Raw genomic sequence first — 21,853 nt, forward strand, 5'->3', positions numbered from 1 at the left:
TACTGCATTTTTATTGTCAAGCATTTATTTATACATTTATGTACACATTTCACTAACATTCAAAAAGGAAAATCAAAGGATAAAACATTGTTTATATTTAAGAAGGCAGCCTTAGCAGATAATACACACAAGCAAGTCTAAAATCACATCCTCCAATTCGTGTTTTGGGGATCAGTGGCTTCGGATCAGTGGAGTTACTAAATACATTCAAGTTTGTGTGTTTGGGGATGTCCTTTCACAGGTAGATGGGGAGTCCATAGACCATGGGTGCTTGAGGCCTGGCGGGACAGGGCCATGTTTTTATTTAACTAGGCAAATCAGTGAAGAACAAATTCTTATTTACAATGATGGCCTAGGAACAGTGGGTTAACTGCCTTGTTCGGGGCAGAACAACAGATTTTTACCTTGTCAGGTCAGGGATTCGATCTAGCAATCTTTCAGTTACTGGTCCAACACTCTAACCACTAGGCTACTTGCTGCCAAATGTGGTCCAGGAGTGGAGCCCTGGGACCTGCAGACAGCCAGGACTCCAGCAGAGCCTTGTTGAAGCTCTAAATGTCTCAGTCCATCACATCCCACAGGCTCCCCAGAACCAATGGGCTACATGTCAAAATCACACACAGACAGGCAAAATCACACACAAACAGGCAAGTTAATCTATGAGAAATAAAAAAGGGAACCTAGTCAGTTGTCCAACTGAATGTATTCAACTGAAATGTGTCTTTCGCATTTAACCAAACACCTCTGAATCAGAGAGGTGCGGGGGGCTGCCTTAATCACTACATATTCTGCTCTTCTATCGTGTGTGCAATGATGTCCGAGGGGGAAAAAACAGTGTTTGGTGTTTGCAGTAACTTCTTTGTTGTTGTAGCAGTTTCACCATTAAGGATTCCAGCTTTAAGTAAGAACGGTTGAATTCTGACACCAATTCAAAGCATCTAACATCTAGCATGATACAAGTCATGAGAGAAAGTCAAGCTTCATGTTAAACAACATTTGACAGTGTGTGTATGTAGTAAGGCAAACTATTGACATCTCTGCTGTCATACACTTCTCCTTAGCATGTAGAGGTCTTTGGCAGTCACAGCCTCCTGCAGTAGATCTGGGTCAGGAGCCACCCCACACCCACAGAGAGAGCGAGAGAGAGAGAGAGAGAGAGAGAGATTCATCAAATTCTAAAGGACACAGAGATAAGGCAGACAAATAAAGCCCCCTGATACAGTGCTGTTGGTACTGTCTCACCTGGTGAACCACAAGTTGTCATCAAGGTTGAGCACGTAGAACACCTGCTTGGGGTCCACACCTCCATTCAGGAGATTCCCGGTCAGACTGAGGGCCAGAAGAGAAAGAGAGAGACGTGCATGCATAAGTAGTCAACAACTCATCTTTATGAAATAAAATAGAGTTTTCTGTATTAACGTTTTAATTGGCAAATGTGTGTGTGTGTGTGGTTTGACCTCTCTTAGAGCACTGTGGCCAAGCAGTGAGTGTAGAGAGGGCATGTGGGTGACAGAGCGAGGCCTGAGGCAGGAGATGCTCTCCCATGGCAGCTTCTGGAGGTACTGCAAGATAGGACAAGACAAACATTTCACTGGGCGTTATCACAGCAGTCACACTCATAGGCAATGTGTTCATGTCACGGTAGACTTTCCTCAACTCTCCTCTACACAAAGAAAGTGCATTGTTCCGCAATGTAGGTTGATCTTGCACATTAGAGTCGATTTGAGTGGAGGGTGCAAGTGTGAGAGACTCCCATCCTGTCCTAGATGAGCACCACGTGTCATTGTGGGGTCGGGCCTCTCTGCCAGTACAGCCGCAGTTGTCTGCAGAAGGTCCAAACACTCCCTGGGCTAACCACTGCAGCTGGGACTGGGAGGGCAGGGGAGAGGCAGACAGCACAGCCTGGAACACACAGGATTGAAATAACAGTTATTTAAGTTTTTCCTAGCCAATGTGCCTCTGGTTTTGCTTGTCTTGTCTTGATTACTGTGAAAGCACTTTGTAACAACCGCATATGTAAAAAGGGTTTTTAGAGATAAATGTGATATCTATGATATACAGTACACTATAAGGCATGTAGAAGCACCTTGAGCATTTCCTCTGAGGCCAGTGCCCCCCAGGCAGTGAGGGTCTTCTGAAGGCGTTTGACCTGGACAGACAGCTCAGGGTCACAGGTCAGGGGTAGGAGGTGCCCCTGCCAGCAGCCCAGCAACCCCTCCATCTCCTCCAGCAGCCTCTGAGGAGAGTGAGAGAGTCTAAAAGGATATTTAGGGACATACCAAAATTATCTCATCATCACCATAAACCACAAAGAGATATGTAGTAATCTATGCCACACCTTTTTGCGTCTACTATACATTATTTCTCTTACCCACCCACCAATCTTACCGAGAGTATAAGCATTCCTTCAACATACGTTTTTGAACAGAACCCCTCTCATTTTACTTTATCCCTTTTTAACCAACCCCAGATGTACTTCCCTTCACACTAGTCTGAGTGAGTCTTACCTCCATCTGTGTGTTCAGGGCCCTCCTCCTGTCCCACCACTTGGCCTTCTCTGACACACAGCTCACAGCCTTCTGCTCCTTCTGAATATTAGCCATCTCCTGCACCAGCCAGCTGATAGGGTGCTGCTGATACAAAGGAAAGACAGAGGTCACTCACAAGTAGCATCCAAGGTTGAGAAAACTATTAAAGGTTTAGAGAGAGACAGAGAAGAGAGATAATTAATCTCAAAGTCTAAGCCTTTGGGGGGTGGGCTCTACTAAGCTAACATATGGAATTGTTTTAAGATGATCATACCATGGATGATTTAGCTATTTGATTTAGAATTCTAGGACCCCTGTAGGTACATAAACAAATATTTAATACTATAGCCCAAAGAAACGCATTGAATAACACATTCATAAATGGAAAAACAGTCCCCATAAGGAATAAGGTTATGAAATGTCTGTCCTATATCTAGGCGATATAAGAAAGCTCTGAAAATATTTATGTTTTTTGGACACATTGAACCCCTTTTTTTGTTGGCACAAAAAACTACTTCCACATGTCCATTCATTTTTTTAAACCGGTACCTTCAGACAAGCCCTGTAATAGTTGTGGGGGTTGTAGAGCAAGACGGAGAACACCATCATTTTTGTGAGATTCTCCCCTTTCCATAGTGGGGTCATATTAGTTTGTAACCCAAACGGTCCGGACGCTACAAACAGAAGTTGGGGAAATGTTTTGCAAGTAAAACGTACACTCTTCCCTCTGATTGGACCAGCAAACTGTCAATCAACACAGGTTGAGTGAGTTAGCGTGGTGAGAAGGTGCTCGTTTGAGTGGTAAGGCAAAAGCAACTGACTAGACAAAAGCTGAGGGGTGAAGTCGGGGGTGGTATATCTGTGACAGCCAAAACTCAGACACTGATGTGGTTTTCCAACAGCAATGCTCAGTGCAACATGGCAGTGTTGCCATTGTTTATAAAAGTTGTTCTTTATGATGTTGAAATAAACATGTCTCCAACTCCCATATCACACACTCACAAACTGCAAATATACGTGTATACATTGTACAATCAATTGGTGGGAGAGAAAGCCTCAAATATCACATTAAATCGTACATAGCAACTGTATACATGAATTGCGTCTAAGTTGGTTCCTGTTTCAAACAAAAACACCCTAATTGACAATAGAGACTCCCACAAACAGGCGATGGCTGCAGGATGAAGTTGGTGAAGAGCAACTGCAGAAACTTGGAGTTGACTGTAGCCAAAACTTCATGACCTTTGATCACAATATTTTTTGTAAAGTTAATGCAGGCGACATGTAGGCTCAAGTCAAGTGGGTTTATGCAGATTTTTTCACAATTATTTTGTATTTTTTCGACTTCAGACTCTGACCTTGCGACTTGAGACTTGCTTGTGACTCAAATAATAGTGACTTGGTCCCACCTCTGGCGTGTACCTCTGGGGAGCATCCCCTACCTCTCGTTGGGCCATAGGGATGTCGAAGGAATGATGGGAGCTGAGTGTCACGTTCAGACCTTAGTTCCTTTTTTATGTCTTTGTGTTAGGTTGGTCAGGGTGTGAGTTGGGGTGGGTAGTCTATGTTCTTTTTTCTAGGTTGTTATATTTCTATGTGTTTGGCCTAGTATGGTTCTCAATCAGAGGCAGGTGTCGTTGGTTGTCATTTTGTAATGGTCTCATGACAATGTCATTTGTTCCTCTAAGCCTGATGTCCACCAGAGGCATATTCGTTTTGTTTTTCCGTACTTGACGCAAGTGCTTCGCTTTTCAACTAGCTAAAAGCTTGCTAGTTGGAGTCTGTGTGTTTAGACCTACTTCTGTTTGTATCACCATACAGTAAAGCAATGCACGAGTTTAAAATACTGAAAGCATATGGTACAACGAACTCACCACAGCTTAGTGCAGCACCCCCAACATAGCGTTGCGGACTGCTCCATTGACAATAAATTACTTCTGCCGGAGAGAGAGAGAGAGAGAGAGAGAGAGAGAGAGAGAGAGAGAGAGAGAGAGAGAGAGAGAGAGAGAGAGAGAGAGAGAGAGAGAGAGAGAGAGAGAGAGAGAGAGAGAGAGAGAGAGAGAATTATATTTAGTTGTATTTTATTCACTTTCACTTACTTAGTTAGCTAAGGCAGCTAGCTAATTTTGCCTATTCAAACACCTGGCTCAAACAGAGACGGATGCTATGTTAGCTAGCTGGTTCAGGATATCCAACACGGGAACTCTTCCAACGCAAGGTACGTTTTCGGTTTTATGAATTCATTGCCACTGGGCCCCCCCAGTGTAACTGCTAAACTGCTTGCTGTACACTGCACTGCATGATTGTAGCGTGTTTACTAAATCATTAGTTCTAGTAGCCATGTTGACTATGACATTGGCTAATATGGTGACAACGACGTAGGATGTGTGTAGCGGTTAGCAGTTATGATATGAAGGTTTGGCTTGGAAAGGTTTTTTCACCTGGGGATAAACATACTTGGATTTGTCCAATAGAAACTTTTGTTTGCAACTTTTTGGACTAATAATTACACTCTAGATCAGCTAGAAGCAGGCAAGAGTGTGCAAGGCGGTACTGTCTGTCACCTTGATTACTCACATTTTTCTCTTGACCTGTTGTAAACTTTCATTCGTAGGCTAGGTTGTAGCAATGCCATGATGGGTATAGGGACAATTTGAGGATCACGTAGTAGCCTAAACCTATCGATGTTACATTGAGCTGGGTGAATGTAATATGAATGACAGTCGTCAATATGTAAGGTATAATCAACGAGGGGCTATGCATGGGAAATAATGAACATGTGGAAGGTGAGGCGCGGAGTGGAACTGACCTTCCACAGAGCTACATATTTTCCAGAGAACGCATTGAGCCACAAGTTGTTTATCCATTTTATACCATGGCTATAACTTAAAACATTTGCCGCTAGAAATCTGGTCAACATCCACTGAAGTAGCTAGCAAGTTTATTAGATAACTACAGTAGTTGCCTTGGTAACCAAACACACATACTTGCTAGTTAGCTAACCAAACCATCAGTCCTAGTTTGCTATTCTGAAAATCGAATTAAACAATGCTGATATACCGTGCGTGCGAGTTACAGGGAAATAATGCATGCTCTAGAATGCCCTTCAAGCCAATCAGAAACGACTATTCAACAATGCCACGGTATAAGATGTATTATAAACTGGGTGGTTCGAGCCCTGAATGCTGATTGGCTGAAAGCCGTGGTATATCAGACCGTATACCAGGGGTATGTTGAAACATTTATTTTTACTGCTCTAAATACGTTGGTAACCAGTTTATAATAGCAGTAAGGCACCTCAGGGGGTTGTGGTATATGGCCAATATACCATGGCTAAGGGCTGTATCCAGGCACTCCTAGTTGCGTCGTACGAAATAACAGCCTTTGCCATGGTACAGTGATTTGCGAAAGTATTCACCCCCCTTGGCATTTTTCCTATTTTATTGCCTTACAACCTGGAATTAAAATTGATTTTTGGGGGGTTTGTATCATTTGATTTACACAACATGCTTACCACTTTGTATAGAAGAAAGACAAGAAATAAGACAACAAAACAGAAAACTTGAGTATGCTTAACTATTCACCCCCCAAAGTCAATACTTTGTAGAGCCACCTTTTGCAGCAATTACAGCTGCAAGTCTCTTGGGGTATGTCTCTATAAGCTTGGCACATCTAGCCACTGGGACTTTTGCCCATTCATCAAGGCAAACTTCTCCAGCTCCTTCAAGTTGGATGGGTTCTGCTGGTGTACAGCAATATTTAAGTCATACCACAGATTCTTAATTGCCCAGCTCTGTGGAGTGTACGGCTTTGACTAGGCCATTCCAAGACATTTAAATGTTTCCCCTTAAACCACTCGAGTGTTGCTTTAGCAGTATGCTTAGAGTCCTTTTCCTGCTGGAAGGTGACCCTCCGTCCCAGTCTCAAATCTTTGGAAGACAAACAGGTTTCCCTCAAGAATTTCCCTGTATTTAGCGTCATCCATCATTCCTCCAATTCTGACCAGTTTCCCAGTCCCTGCAGATGAAAAACATCCCCACAGCATGATGCTGCCACCACCATGCTTCCCTGTGGGGATGTTGTTCTCAGGGTGATGAGAGATGTTAGGTTTGCACCAGACATAGCATTTTCCTTGTTGACCAAAAAGCTACATTTTAGTCTCATCTGACCAGGGTACCTTCTTCCATATGTTTGGGGAGTCACCCACATGCCTTATAGCGAACACCAAACGACTTTGCTTATTTCTTTCTTTAAGCAATGTTTTTTTCTGGCCACTCTTCCGTAAAGCTCAGCTCTGTGGAGTGTACGGCTTAAAGTGGTGAATGCTTTTGCACGCAACACTTTTCAGTTTTAAATTTTTTTGAAACAAGTATTTTTTTTCATTTCACTTCAACAAATTTGGACAATTTTGTGTATGTCCATTACATTAAAAATAAAAATAAAAATCCATTTAAATTACAAATTTAACCAAAACCTCAAGGAGTGATTAACACTTGCAAGGCATATACCCCCCTATTCCTTATTTCTTAAATAGAAACAAGACCATGCTCATAAAAAAATATTGTCCTCCCTAATCTTAAACAGCACCGACCGCCATTGGTTTCTACAGATGGTAAATTAAAGATTAAAATGTGTATTATATTATTGATTGATTGACTAAGGCTTTTCAAGTCAGCCAGCAGTGCTATTTGCAGAGTAAGTTCTAGGTAAATGGTGTGATTTTTTAGCCATTCCTGAACTTGTAACCAAAAACAAGCTACAGACATATGAGCAGTACCAAAACAATTTATCTAATGATTCTGTCTCTTTGCAGCAAAATCTGTAGAGCTGGGATGGTTGTATTCCCCATATACAATTTACATCAACAACATAGGTCAAGCAGTAGGAAGCAGTTTTATTCTAAACTGGCCCCTCCTTGGATTATGTGTTAAAATCTCTACAACAAAGCTTTCTTAGTGTCCAACAAGCTTTCTCTGCCCTTAACCTGGTTCTGAACACCTCCAAAGGTCATGTGGTTCGGTAGGAAAAATGAAACTGAAATTGTAACCATCTTTCTATGGCTTGTTTCAAAAATAGGGATATTTTGGAGAGGTTTTCATTTTAAAATAACCGAAAGTGAGAGGTTATAATCTGGACAAAGGGGAAAAGGCCATTTTTGAACAAGGGGTGAGTCATTCTTACTAATCTGCTAGAGAACCAGTTCCAATTTAAGTATAACTTTTATATGACTTAAGCCTTTAGGGAGATTCAATATTCTAATATTTTATAATTTTAGCCCTTCAAATGTATATTTATTATACAAATCGGCTCATTGAATTTTTCCAATTAAAGTGGATAAAGGAACAAGCGGTTCCTCTTCTAGAAGTTTGGATCAGTATATGGTCCCGCTTTCGCTTATTACTGTATGTAACAGATTTTCCTGAAGTAAAGTGTTGGTTGGCTTCAGAGTTGAATGGGTTTGGATCAGTCCTCTTGAATGTGTATGGGGTTCATAACTATGGTTGTGGCGTCCTGGAACAAAGGATTTTCGATCTGAAACACAAAGGACCAACGAGATAAGTTTAGTACAGAGCGAGCATCATGTTATCAACAACCAACACTTAACATTATAAATCTTGCATTAAAGACTCCTTAAGTTGATTATTTGCTTTAAAAAAATGACAAAACAACAATAAGAAGGACAAACACATTCACAAATAATAAAGAAATCCACTATTCATACAATAAACTATGAGACTGAGAACAATGGACAGATATTTGGTTATGAGAAACGACCAGTTAACGCAGAGACATCTAGCCTATTTGACATATCATGGTGATTCATTGTCATGTGTATACTGTTCTTTCTCTCACATTTTTCCAGACTACAGTCTCCGTTGCTTTGAGGAAGCTGGCGTACTCTCTCCGGTAGTGGAACTCCAGCATCAGCCAGCTGATGAGGATCACTGCGATCCCAATGAAGATGATGCTGGACACCGAGCTGCCAATGATCACATAAGTCTTGTCAACAGAGCCTGCCAGGGATGTGAAGAGGAAGAGTTTGTAGTAGAACACGAGTCCTGACTTTTTGTCTAACGCAAAGCATCTTTGATCAAACAACTATAGCAGAATAGGTCCATATACGCAGAATAAGGATGTCATAGGAGTGATCTTTTTTTAGGTGTGCCTAAGAGCTAGCAATATTATGAATTGCTCCAATGAGCAGTGAGAAGAGAAATGGTAAAAACAGTAAGCCAGTTGGATACATAGCCATGTTAAAATCTTGAAAATAATGGATAATCACGGGGCAGATCTGCGTAGAGGACCAGGATGTTGCCGTCAGGGAACAGCTCCACTTTGTAGGAGATGGTGTCTTCTCTGCAGGGGAACTCCTGGGGTCCCTCAACCCAAGTGGGCTTGACTGAGCCACATGGTCGGCTACAGTTACTCTTTAGTCCGTCACTTTCCTTATTGGCCAATTCACACGTCACACAGGCCCTGGAAATGTTACACAAAGACAGGTTAACAGACATACTGAATGTACACAGGCACACACACAAGCACAAACACAGACACTGCATTAGTGTAATGTAAAGCGTTCCTGTAAGGTCACAATTGAAGTACTAAACTTTGGCAACCTGGAAACTCAATCCAAAATGACTAAGTTATTTTCTTGTACTCACAGGAATTTTGCGCATGCATTAGCAATCTTTGAGCAGCTCATGCCAAAGAAGTCATTGTTGCACTGGCACTGGTTACACTGGCATGTTCCCTGGCCATTGCACAGCTTCCCAGCAGTCCTGCACTGGTCGGTGAGGGTGGAACAGTCACACGCAGAGCCTGTGTAGTTGGCATGACACTTACATGTTCCACAGTCACACTGCCCATTACCTGCAGGAGACAGGCGGCAAACGTTGTCAAACACAGCTGAAAAATGGGCTCCAATAAGGTGCAGCTATAAGGAACACATTCTTAATCTAAATGCATGGCCTGAACTAACTGTTTTAGTTTACTCACCACTGCAGAGCATGTTGTTGTGGCGGTCACAGCTGTTGTCATCACATTGGCAGAAATCACCACGGTGGGTGCCCTGGCACACACATATGCCACACTCACAGCCCCCGTGCCCACTACATAGCAGCAGGGAGCTGTCTTGGTGACATGTTGTGTCCATAGAGTCGGCAGAGATCATGTCCTTAGGCTGCTCACACTCACACCTTTGACCCAGGTGATCCTCGTCACAGCTAAAGGGCACAGCATTTTATAAAAACAATGAAAGAAATAGGGTAAAACAACAAAAAACGGGACATTCTGGGACTTAATTTGGGCTAGGAGTTTTTTTCTGGTCAGGTCACGTAATCAGGGAAGACTTCTAGCCCTACTCATCAGTACATCAAAAACACTTTAATCACTGTAACAATGGAAAACTATTCACTTGAATCCCCTCAAGTTTTGATTCTGAGAACTTTTATATTTGATACATTTCTTTAACTATAGAAACTTGTTTACTGCTATGTGGTAACAGTCAAACTGCAGTCTGCAGCTGTTTCCCTTACTGTGTGCAATTTGTAAGCACAGTTCTCTAATCTCACCAACCAGGAGGTGCTGTGAGTTCTCGTCATAATTTGAGGACTTGCCTGCAGATTCCGCAGTTGAGCGTTCCCTTTTCATTGCAGTGTGTGGACTGCTGTTCTCTGTCATGGCAGTCACAGTCACACAGGGTTTCCACGGAGACCTTCAGGGTCTCGCTGATGCCCTGCAGTTTGAGGAAAAACTGCTTCTTCTCCTTCAGACATTCTCCTTCAGACATTGAAATATTCAGACTCACTGTGAAGTCAACCTGGGTGCAATGGAGAGGATAATACACCATAAATTGGTCTGTAACACAAGTCCTATACAGTATACCAATAAATAAACCCAGTGTATGCTGGTTTTGTTGTTTTCTGCCATTGATGTCAAGTGAACAACTATTACATAACTACATATATTACATGACTAAATCCATTAAAGACATGAGCCTTGCTTTCCTTGTTCACATGTTTTTGCCCTCCACCCCTGCTTTGTGCCAGACCTGCTGGTTGAGCTTGACGTTCATGCACTCGCCCCTCCTCTGCCACGGGGTGTTGTCCCCTTCTGCAGGGGTGCAGTGGGATCTGTAGGTCACGTCCAGACCTGAGGGGGCTCCATGGTGCTCCAATAAGATAGTGGAGGACAGGTTCTGTGAACAGATATGCATTACTATAGATAGGAGAGTTGATGATTTTACATTTTTGTCCATGTGTCCAATAAATGGAATTTCATTGCAAAGCCACAGTGATACGTTTGTTTGTAAGTAATACATTTCAAAAGTAGTTTATATTTCTCTAGGCCTAAATGTCTTAAATTCCTAGAGAAATGTAGGTCTATCATGTATGAAACCTTAACTTTACCACTAGGAAAATTGAAACATAATTTGCCAGTATATTTTTCTACTTGTGAGAGCATAGCACACACTATATCCGTCACTAGCTAACCATGAGGCCAGGGATTCCAGTGAAAATACATATGGGAGCTGGTTCTACTATTTTAGTCTGCTGTGTGAGTCATGGCCATAACCACAGACATGATTTTATGTCCTCTTTTGAATATGCATTTTATTGGTCATTGCAGCCTTTTGCCATTGAAGTATTTCACAATTTTGCAGTAGCTTGGCATTAATTATTGTCAACTGTGTTCTAGGCTTGAGACCGTTGAGATACTCACACTGTAGGCCTCTAAGATGAGCTGGACCACGTTGCTGGAGTCGTTCTTCAGGACTCCCAGCACTGACTGAGGGATTAGTTTACTCAATGCCTAGAGAAGTGTTTGTGTATATGTGTGTTTGTTTAGATATGGGCACAATAGAGAGAGACGGGGTGAAGGTAGAAATACAGAGGTTAAACATTTTGTGAACTTTTGGAATTTGCTTTAACAAACTATCTCTCCTATCAGTCCTGACCTTGTAGGCAGCAACACTGTCCTCGGTGACAGCAAAGATGAGCTGGATGTTATTGGCTGCCAGGACCCTGGCGAGCTGGCCAACCGATGGGTAGTCCTTAGACACATAGGAAGTGGATTAAATAACCACAGAAAGGCGTCGTAGTTGCCCAGCTCTTCCACAACAAATGTCACTGAAACAAGCTCACTTCTTCTAAGTGTTGATCATCCCACACCTCTGTTGATAACTCACATATTTAGTGCCATCGTAGAAGCCGCTGCCATTGAGATGACACTTCCCATCATTAGGTTCGAATATCCCAGCCAGCCTGCCGTCCCCGGCAATGTGGAAGGTGTCATCTGACGTGTAAACCAGGATCCGGGTGACATTGTTCCAACCAATCACACCCTGGAGGGAGGGAGGGAGGGAGAAAGGGAGAAAGAGAAAGGGAGAAAGGGAGAGAAATAGAAATGAACAATGTAGACATACGTTGTAGCAGACTGGTCTCCTCGACCAAACGTAACATAGTAAATGTAAATCTGGGGCATTCACATTAATATGATATGTAACGTTTGGTATGGTTTCGTAAGATGGAAGGTTACTTAACCCCCAACCTAGCTAACGTTAGCCACCTAGCTAGCCACCCCTAGCTAACATTAGCCACAACAAAATGGAATTGGTAACATATGATACGTTTTGAAAATTCGTAGCATATCGTACATTTTGCAAATTCGTAAGATATCGTATGAATTGCAATTCGTAACATATTATACAAAATGGAATGTCTCGGGATTTACTACTAAATGCTCTGAGACCGCATTGGTTGTAGACATCCTAGCCTCTATACAGAGGTAACTGTGTTTGGTCATGTATGACAGTCCTACCTGGCAGACAGCTGCCTGCATGATGGCGTCAAAGCCGGACTCGGGGGAGTCCAGGTTTCCAGAGATGATCTGGTTGCTGACCCTGGTCTTGAACTCGGCCACGTCTTGGGTTAGTCCCAGAATGTTCTGGAAGCTGAAGGCAGGTTGACAGGTGTACAGGCGGCTGGGACAGGGGTTGTTCTTCTTGTCCTTAACCTGGCTGACATATGGCAGAGCCACCTTGTCCACAAACGAGCCAAAGCCTGATAGGGAGAGAGGCGAGGGATAGAGATGGACAAAATGAGGATAGGTGGCATAGTCAGATGACTACACACAGTTGATTAAATCCTAACTTGAAATCCTTACTTCTGCAAAAGTCTGTCTCCTCAGCACTCACCTATGCGGACCTTATTGGTGACGTTTTTTAGCGTAGAGAGGATTTCCTGGCCCAGATTCTTGATGGTGTCCAGGTCGTCCCTCATGGAGAAGGACAGGTCCATTAGGTAGTACAGGTCTATGGGGTAGCCCTCGGCTCTCTTGAATGACACACTGAAGGTCTGAGGGACTCCTGAAACCAGACGGGTCAGTTAGTACAGTTATGGCAAAGCATGCATCAATAGGAGACTAGTACTGTTATTTCTAGTACTTCACACTCCTTAATAAAGGATCAATAAAGCACCACAAAGAATTTCAGATTTGGACCTGTCCTTGCTTGTTCACTGAGAAATACTGAGCAGCTGCTGTGTACGAGTCATATAATTCTCACCGACTCTGAGTTTGAAGAGGAGGTTTTGTGGCTTAAGCTGGACCACATTGTCTGGGTCGCTGCTGAGCTCATTGTTCTTTAGGAAGACCAGTTCTGATTGGGGGTTGATGATGTCTGTCTGCTCACAGCCTCTGGTCCTCAGAGACTCAGCAGTGTCACACCTCCTCTCAGTGGACTCCCCAGACTTCAGGAAGTCCTGTCAGGAGGATAGGTATTATGGTCTTAGTTCATAATGATATAGACAATAAAACACTGACTCATACCAGTGGGGTGCCAGGTTATCATGTGGGCCTGCCTCTTGTCAGTTAAACAGATGGGGTTACATCTCTGTTTTAGGCTTAGAATTCTTACACAAAAACATTGTTATTATTTTTAAACATATATGGGACATGTGATTATGATACATAGGACCTATAGATTAGACCGAGAAAGGGTTAGATTGCAAGGAGAAATGACAGAGAAGAAGTCAAAAGCCAACAAACATTTGAATATCTTGATTCATGTCGGAAAAAAAAAGCAGTCAACAACAAAATTACACAGAGAAAAAAATACAGCTAATTTAAAGTATTGAAAGTAAAAATGTGCAGGAGATGAACGTGGAAATAGAAAGACGGAAGTGAGTCTGACACCAGTAGCATGACGCTGTCATAAGAAATCACAGAGAGCTGCAGCAGCACAATACACAATTAAAATATCGACCCTTTTTGGTTCCAGGTAAAACTATTTTGTGTTCCATGTAGAACCCTACATGCAAACAGTTCTAAACAGAACCCAAAGTTGTTTTTTTTACCTGGATCCAAAAGGGTTCTACAGTCCCTTCCCACTGGTCAAAAACTGGTTGAATGAACATTGTTCCATGTCATTTCAACCCCAAAAATCTATGTGATGACGTTGAATCAACGTGGAAAACTAATTGGATTTGCAAAGTCATCAGCGTAAGTGCATTTCATCTTTTCTTTCACCCAACTTTTAACCTAAATCCAATGACATGGTAAAATGTTTAGTTGATTTCACATTGCATTCACGTTAGCTGACAACTCAACCAAATGTAAATCAAAACAATATGTTGAACTGACGTCTGTGCCCAGTGGGATACGGTATCCGCTACGGATCCGCAGTCAAACGACCACCCCTCATCACTGTCAAACGCTCCCTAAAACACTTCTGTGAGCAGGCCTTTCTAATCAACCTGGCCCGGGTATCCTGGATAGATATTGACCTCATCCTGTCAGTTGAGGATGCCTGGTCATTCTTTAAAAGTAACTTCCTCACCATTTTAGATAAGCATGCTCCGTTCAAAAAATGCAGAACTAAGAACAGATATAGCCCTTGGTTCACTCCAGACCTGACTGCCCTCGACCAGCACAAAAACATCCTGTGGCGGACTGCAATAGCATCGAATAGTCCCCGCGATATGCAACTGTTTAGGGAAGTCAGGAACCAATACACGCAGTCAGTCGGGAAAGCAAAGGCCAGCTTCTTCAGGCAGAAATTTGCATCCTGTAGGTCTAACTCCAAAAAGTTCTGGGACACTGTGAAGTCCATGGAGAACAAGAGCACCTCCTCCCAGCTGCCCACTGCACTGAGGCTAGGTAACACGGTCACCACCGATAAATCCATGATTATCGAAAACTTCAACAAGCATTTCTCAACGGCTGGCCATGCCTTCCTCCTGGCTACCCCAACCTCGGCCAACAGCTCCCCCCCACAGCTACTCGCCCAAGCCTCTCCAGGTTCTCCTTTACCCAAATCCAGATAGCAGATGTTCTGAAAGAGCTGCAAAACCTGGACCCGTACAAGTCAGCTGGGCTTGACAATCTGGACCATCTATTTCTGAAACTTTCCGCCATTGTCGCAACCCCTATTACCAGCCTGTTCAACCTCTCTTTCATATCGTCTGAGATCCCCAAGGATTGGAAAGCTGCCGCAGTCATCCCCCTCTTCAAAGGGGGAGACACCCTGGACCCAAACTGTTACAGACCTATATCTATCCTGCCCTGCCTATCTAAGGTCTTCGAAAGCCAAGTCAACAAACAGATCACTGACCATCTCGAATCCCACCGTACCTTCTCCGCTGTGCAATCCGGTTTCCGAGCCTGTCACGGGTGCACCTCAGCCACGCTCAAGGTACTAAACGATATCATAACCGCCATCGATAAAAGACAGTACTGTGCAGCCGTCTTCATCGACCTTGCCAAGGCTTTCGACTCTGTCAATCACCATATTCTTATCGGCAGACTCAGTAGCCTCGGTTTTTCTGATGACTGCCTTGCCTGGTTCACCAACTACTTTGCAGACAGAGTTCAGTGTGTCAAATCGGAGGGCATGTTGTCCGGTCCTCTGGCAGTCTCTATGGGGGTGCCACAGGGTTCAATTCTCGGGCTGACTCTTTTCTCTGTATATATCAATGATGTTGCTCTTGCTGCGGGCGATTCCCTGATCCACCTCTACGCAGACGACACCATTCTGTATACTTCCGGCCCGTCCTTGGACACTGTGCTATCTAACCTCCAAACGAGCTTCAATGTCATACAACACTCCTTGCGTGGCCTCCAACTGCTCTTAAACGCTAGTAAAACCAAATGCATGCTTTTCAACCATTCGCTGCCTGCACCCGCACGCCCGACTAGCATCACCACCCTGGATGGTTCCGACCTAGAATATGTGGACATCTATAAGTACCTAGGTGTCTGGCTAGACTGTAAACTCTCCTTCCAGACTCATATCAAACATCTCCAATCTAAAATCAAATCTAGAGTCGGCTTTCTATTCCGCAACAAAGCCTCCTTCACTCACGCCGCCAAACTTACCCTAGTAAAACTGACTATCCTACCGATCCTCGACTTCGGCGATGTCATCTACAAAATAGCTTCCAATACTCTACTCAGCAAACTGAATGCAGTTTATCACAGTGCCATCCGTTTTGTTACTAAAGCACCTTATACCACCCACCACTGCGACCTGTACGCTCTAGTCGGCTGGCCCTCGCTACATATTCGTCGCCAGACCCACTGGCTCCAGGTCATCTACAAGTCCATGCTAGGTAAAGCTCCGCCTTTTCTCAGTTCACTGGTCACGATGGCAACACCTACCCGTAGCACGTGCTCCAGCAGGTGTATCTCACTGATCATCCCTAAAGCCAACACCTCATTTGGCCGCCTTTTGTTCCAGTTCTCTGCTGCCTGTGACTGGAACGAATTGCAAAAATCGCTGAAGTTGGAGACTTTTATCTCCCTCACCAACTTCAAACATCTGCTATCTGAGCAGCTAACCGATCGCTGCAGCTGTACATAGTCTATCGGTAAATAGCCCACCCAACTTTACCTACCTCATCCCCATACTGTTTATATTTATTTACTTTTCTGCTCTTTTGCACACCAATATCTCTACCTGTACATGACCATCTGATCATTTATCACTCCAGTGTTAATCTGCTATGCTTTATCTTGGCCAGGTCGCAGTTGCAAACGAGAACTTGTTCTCAACTAGCCTACCTGGTTAAATAAAGGTGAAATAAAAAATAAAATAAAAATAAATACTTCAGTAATTTGATACTAGTATAAATGGCTGAGGATACCTATAAATGTTTTCTTTAAATGTATAACAATGTGAAGGAGGAATTGAAACATTCACTTGACTGTATTTCAGTCAATCTCTCACACCTCTTATCATCAGGAGGTAAAGAGTTGTTATTTTGACACGTCACGGGACCTCTTCCACCGCTAAATATAAAAGGTCCTGTATAATTCAACCCAGAACTGTTAGCAAAATGTCTGCCAAACTGTAGAAGCTGTTGAAAATGTTGAAAAAATAAGATATATATTATCTTACATGAGCTTGATGGGACATCATTGTCTAGGATCTCACCAAAAATGCACAAGGATATTACCATTCAGACCGCAATGAAGACCTATTGTATGTCGGCTCCTATTGTAAGTAGCTCCTACAGTGGCCCTAATGTCGTTGTCCCTACATGTTGTAAGTCAACTCACAAAGCATTCAAAGGCCATTGAGTTCAAGAATTAAGAGTAGAGAAAGTATAGCAAAACTCTAGGATAAAACATGATACAGTTTTAAACAAATACAGGCAGCAGCAGCAAGCTAGTTGATACATGATAAGGCTGACCTTGTGTTTGCACCAAGCACATCCAGGGCTCCTCAGGCAGGCTGAACATGAAGGCTGGGACACACATATTTGGGGGATCCCTGACACACCAAACAAAACAGTGAAATATGTAATTACCCCTGACTCTTTCAGACACACAGCAGAGATTGAGGAGATTGTGTTTGCTCTCATAACGGAGCTGCTATTACCCATGTCTGCCTTGTCAATTCAGAAAGTTAATTCTAATTCAACAATTGCAAAATCCTAATTTGGAATTAAATGACACTTCAATTCAATTTAAATGGGATACCCCCAACCCTGACTAGTAGTTGTAGATGAGACTTACCTTGAATTTGTATCTGTCCCACACAGTACAAAATAAAGGTTCCTAATAAAAAGAAACCAACCATTGCCTGAGGATAGCGATGGAATGAGAAATAGACAGACAGAGAGGATTAGGAACTTCTCCTGGATAGAAAAAATCAAGTGAGTTGTGAGAAGACGGAAGCAGCAGGCAGACAGAACTCAGCAGACAAGCCATTTCCCCTTGAGTTCTCACAAATTGTCAACCACCTACCACCTACATACTTCATTTTCGGAGGTTTCTGTAGTCGGTGCTCTTGGAAATAAGAAAAATAACACACAACCAATTCTGAGTCACTAGTTTGACACCAGAGGCTTTCTCCAATCTCCTTCATGTGAGAAATGAAACTCAAAGCTAAACCAAACCTTATTTCTACTTCAGAAACGTTCCCCTGAAGTTCCCATATTGGTATGATCACACATGATAGGATCAAAGAATTGTAGTGATTTGAATATCACTCTTACATTTACAAACACATACTGAACAAAAATATAAATGCAACATGTAAAGTGTTAGTCTCATGTTTCATGAGCTGAAATAAAAGTCTGCAGATATTTTCCATATGCACAAAAAGCTTATTTATCTCAAATTTGTTGCACACATGTGTTTACATTCCTGTTAGTGAGCATTTCTCCTTTTCCAAGATAATCCATCCACCTGACAGGGGTGGCATATGAAGAAGCTGATTAAACAGCATGATCATTACACAGGTGGACCTTGTGCTGGGGGCAATAAAAGGCCACTCTAAAATGTACAGTTTTGTCACACAACACAATGCCACAGATGTCTCAAGTTTTGAGGGAGCATGCAATTGCCATGCTAACTGCAGGAATGTCCACCAAAGCTGTTGCCAGATAAAAAATGTTCATTTCTCTACCATAAAACGCCTCCAACGTCATTTTAGAGAATTTGGCAGTACGTTCAACTGGTCTCACAACCGCAGACCACGTGTAACCATGCCAACCCAGGACCTCTACATCCATCTTCTTCACCTTCGGGATCGTCTGAGACCAGCGACCCGGACAGCTGATGAAACTGTGGGTTTGCACAACCAAAGAACTTCTGCACAAACTGTCAGAAACCGTCTCAGGGAAGCTCATCTGCATGCCCATTGTCCTCCCCAGGGTTTTGACCTGACTGCAGTTCGGCATCGGAAACAACTTCACTGGGAAAATGCTCACCTTAGATGGCAACTGGCACGCTGGAGAACTGTGCTCTTCGTGGATGAATCCCAGTTTCAACTGTACTGGGCAAATGGCAGACAGCAGGTATGGCGTGTGGGCGAGCGGTTTGCTGATGTCAACGTTGGGAACAGAGTGCCCCATAGTGGGGGTGGGGTTATGGTAGGGGCAGGCATAAGCTACGGACAACGAGCACAATTATATTTATTGATGGAAATTTGAATGCACAGAGATACCGTAATGAGATCCAGAGGCCCATTGTTGTGCCATTCATCCACCGCCATCTTGTCATATTTCAGTATGATAATGCATGGCCCCATGTCAAAAAGATCTGTACACAATTCCTGGAAGCTGAAAATGTCCCATTTCTTCCATAGCCTGCATACTCACCAGACATGTCACCCATTGAACATGTTTGGGATTCTCTAGATTGACGTGTATGACAGCGTGTTTCAGTTCCCACAAATATCCAGGAACTTCGCACAGCCTTTGAAGAGGAGTGGGACAACATTCCACAGGCCACAATCATCAGCCTGATCAACTCTATGCAAAGGACATGCAACCTGCCTAAATGACTACAGACCCGTAGCACTCACGTCCGTAGCCATGAAGTGCTTTGAAAGGTTGGTAATGGCTCACATCAACACCATTATCCCAGAAACCCTAGACCCACTCCAATTTGCATACCGCCCAAACAGATCCACAGATGATGCAATCTCTATTGCACTCCACACTGCCCTTTCCCACCTGGACAAAAGGAACACTTACGTGAGAATGCTATTCATTGACTACAGCTCAGCGTTCAACACCATAGTGCCTTCACAGCTCATCACTAAGCTAAGGATCATGGGACTCCTTCTGCAACTGGATCCTGGACTTCCTGACAGGCCACACCCAGGTGCTTGAGGGTAGGCAGCAACACATCTGCCACGCTGATCCTCAACACTGGAGCTCCCCAGGGGTGCGTGCTCAGTCCCCTCCTGTACAACCTGTTCACCCACGACTGCATGGCCAGGCATGACACCAACACCATCATTAAGTTTTCAGATGACACATGATTACCAACAACGACGAGACAGCCTATAGTGAGGAAGTCAGAGACCTGGCCAGATGGCGCCAGAATAACAACCTATCCCTCAACGTATCCAAGACTAAGGAGATTATTGTGGACTATAAGAAAAGGAGGACCAAGCACGCCCCCATTCTCATCGACGGGGATGTAGTGGAGCAGGTTGAGAGCTCCAAGTTCCTTGGTGTCCACATCAACAACAAACTAGAATGGTTCAAACACACCAAGACAGTCGTGAAGATGGCACGACATAGCCTATTCCCCCTCAGGAAACTAAAGAGATTTGGCATGGGTTCTGAGATCCTCAAAAGGTTCTATAGCTGCAACATCGAGAGCATCCTGACCGGTTGCATCACTGCCTGATACGGCAAATGCTCGGCCTCTGACTGCAAGGCACTACAGAGGGTTGTGCTTACGGCCCAGTACATCACTGCCATCCAGTACCTCTACACCAGGCGGTGTCAGAGAAAGGCCCTAAAAATTGTCAAAGACCCCAGCCACCCCAGTTATAGACTGTTCTCTCTACTACCGCATGGCAAGCGGTACCGAGTGATAAGTCTAGGACAAAAAGGCTTCTCAACTGTTTTTACCCCCAAGCCATAAGACTCCTGAACAGGTAATCAAATGGCTACCCGGACTATTTGCATTGTGTGCCTCCCCCAACCCCTCTTTTTACGCTGCTGCTACTCTCTGTTTATCATATATGCATAGTCACTTTAACTATACATTAATGTGCATACTACCTCAATTGAGCCGACCAACCAGTGCTCCCGCACATTGGCTAACCGGGCTATCTGCATTGTGTCCCACCCACCACCCGCCAACCCCTCTTTTACACTACTGCTACTCTCTGTTCATCATATATGCATTGTCACTTTAACCATATCTACATGTACATACTACCTCAATCAGCCTGACTAACCAGTGTCTGTATGTAGCCTCACTACTTTTATAGCCGCGCTACTGTATATAGCCTTTCTTTTTACTGTTGTTTTATTTCTTTACCTACCTATTGTTCACCTAATACCTTTTTTGCACTATTGGTTAGAGCCTGTAAGTAAGCATTTCACTGTAAGGTCTCAGCGCACGTGACAAATAAACTTTGATTTGATTTGAAGTGTCGCGTTGCATGAGGCAAATAGTGGTCACACCAGACACTGACTGGTTTTCTGACACCCCTACTTATTTTTATTTATTACATTTTTGTTGTTGTTGTATATTCTCCCCAATCTCGATCTTGTATCATCGCTGCAAATCCTCAACGGGCTCGGGAGGTGAAGGTCGAATCATCCATCCTCTGAAACATGACCCGCCAAAACGCATTTCTTCACATCCGCCCGTTTAACCCGGAAGCCAGCCGCACCAATGTGTCGGAGGAAACATTGTTTAACTGACAACCGAGGTCAGCCTACAGGCGCCCGGCCCGCCACAAGGAGTCGCTAGTGCACAATGAGCCAAGTAAAACCCCACAGCCAAACCATCCCCTAATCCAGACAACCCTGGGCCAATTGTGATACAGCCTGGGATCAAACCCAGGTCTGTAGTGACACCTCTAGCACTGAGATGCAGTGCCTTAGAATGCTGTGCCACTCGGGAGGCCCCCTTGCATTTTTTTTGTAAGGTATCTTTGACCAAACAATTGCATATCTGTATTCCCAGTCATGTGAAATCCATAGATTAGGGTCTAATTTATTTATTTAAATTGACTGATTTCCTTATATAACTCAGTAAAATCTTTGAAATTGTTGCATGTTGCATGTTGCATTTATATTTTTGTTCAGTTTTCTTACTCATCCACAACTATACCCAACGTTTAAAAAAAGCTGCTCATCCACCTACTTTACATACATTACACTCATACATTTCAAGGCCTGCTTTGAACTTGGCTTTTGGGCATTACAGACCCATATCTATGGGCCTCATCCAAGATATGCTCTCTTTCTCTCTCTCTCTCTCTCTCTCATACATACACACACAGCAGATGTTCTGGGCAGGAAGTTGACCTGTCTGGCTCTGAAATGGAGCAGACGTTGACTAGCACA

General features: G+C 43.5%; 1 protein-coding gene across 6 annotated transcripts; it reads right to left on the reverse strand.

Annotated features, from left to right (window-relative positions):
- Positions 1–9: 9 nt before the first annotated feature.
- On the reverse strand, positions 10–17,884 carry LOC112254586 (integrin beta-7). Of its 6 annotated transcripts, none has more exons than XR_006083761.1 (21): positions 17,544–17,884; positions 17,219–17,298; positions 13,093–13,288; positions 12,724–12,894; positions 12,348–12,589; positions 11,716–11,871; positions 11,485–11,580; positions 11,250–11,339; positions 10,579–10,725; positions 10,145–10,347; positions 9,525–9,751; positions 9,191–9,398; positions 8,812–9,005; positions 8,382–8,508; positions 7,930–8,060; positions 4,403–4,465; positions 2,508–2,630; positions 2,087–2,255; positions 1,458–1,902; positions 1,243–1,329; positions 10–1,102 (listed from the first exon to the last, which is right to left on the reverse strand). XR_006083761.1 is itself a non-coding variant. In XM_024427296.2 (15 exons), exons 1-15 carry the CDS (start codon positions 17,605–17,607, stop codon positions 7,992–7,994), a joined length of 2,304 nt encoding a protein of 767 aa, XP_024283064.1. In that variant the 5' UTR covers positions 17,608–17,884; the 3' UTR covers positions 7,298–7,991. The 6 variants fall into 6 exon arrangements, 1 of the variants encoding a protein (XP_024283064.1); XR_002954168.2 differs by having other exon boundaries at positions 11–1,102; positions 2,087–2,149; positions 8,382–8,542; XR_002954167.2 differs by having other exon boundaries at positions 11–1,102; positions 2,087–2,236; positions 8,382–8,542.
- Between the last annotated feature and the right edge of the window lie 3,969 nt (positions 17,885–21,853).

The sequence above is a fragment of the Oncorhynchus tshawytscha genome, linkage group LG07 (genome assembly GCF_018296145.1).
Source record: "Oncorhynchus tshawytscha isolate Ot180627B linkage group LG07, Otsh_v2.0, whole genome shotgun sequence".
Classification (NCBI taxonomy): domain Eukaryota; kingdom Metazoa; phylum Chordata; class Actinopteri; order Salmoniformes; family Salmonidae; genus Oncorhynchus; species Oncorhynchus tshawytscha.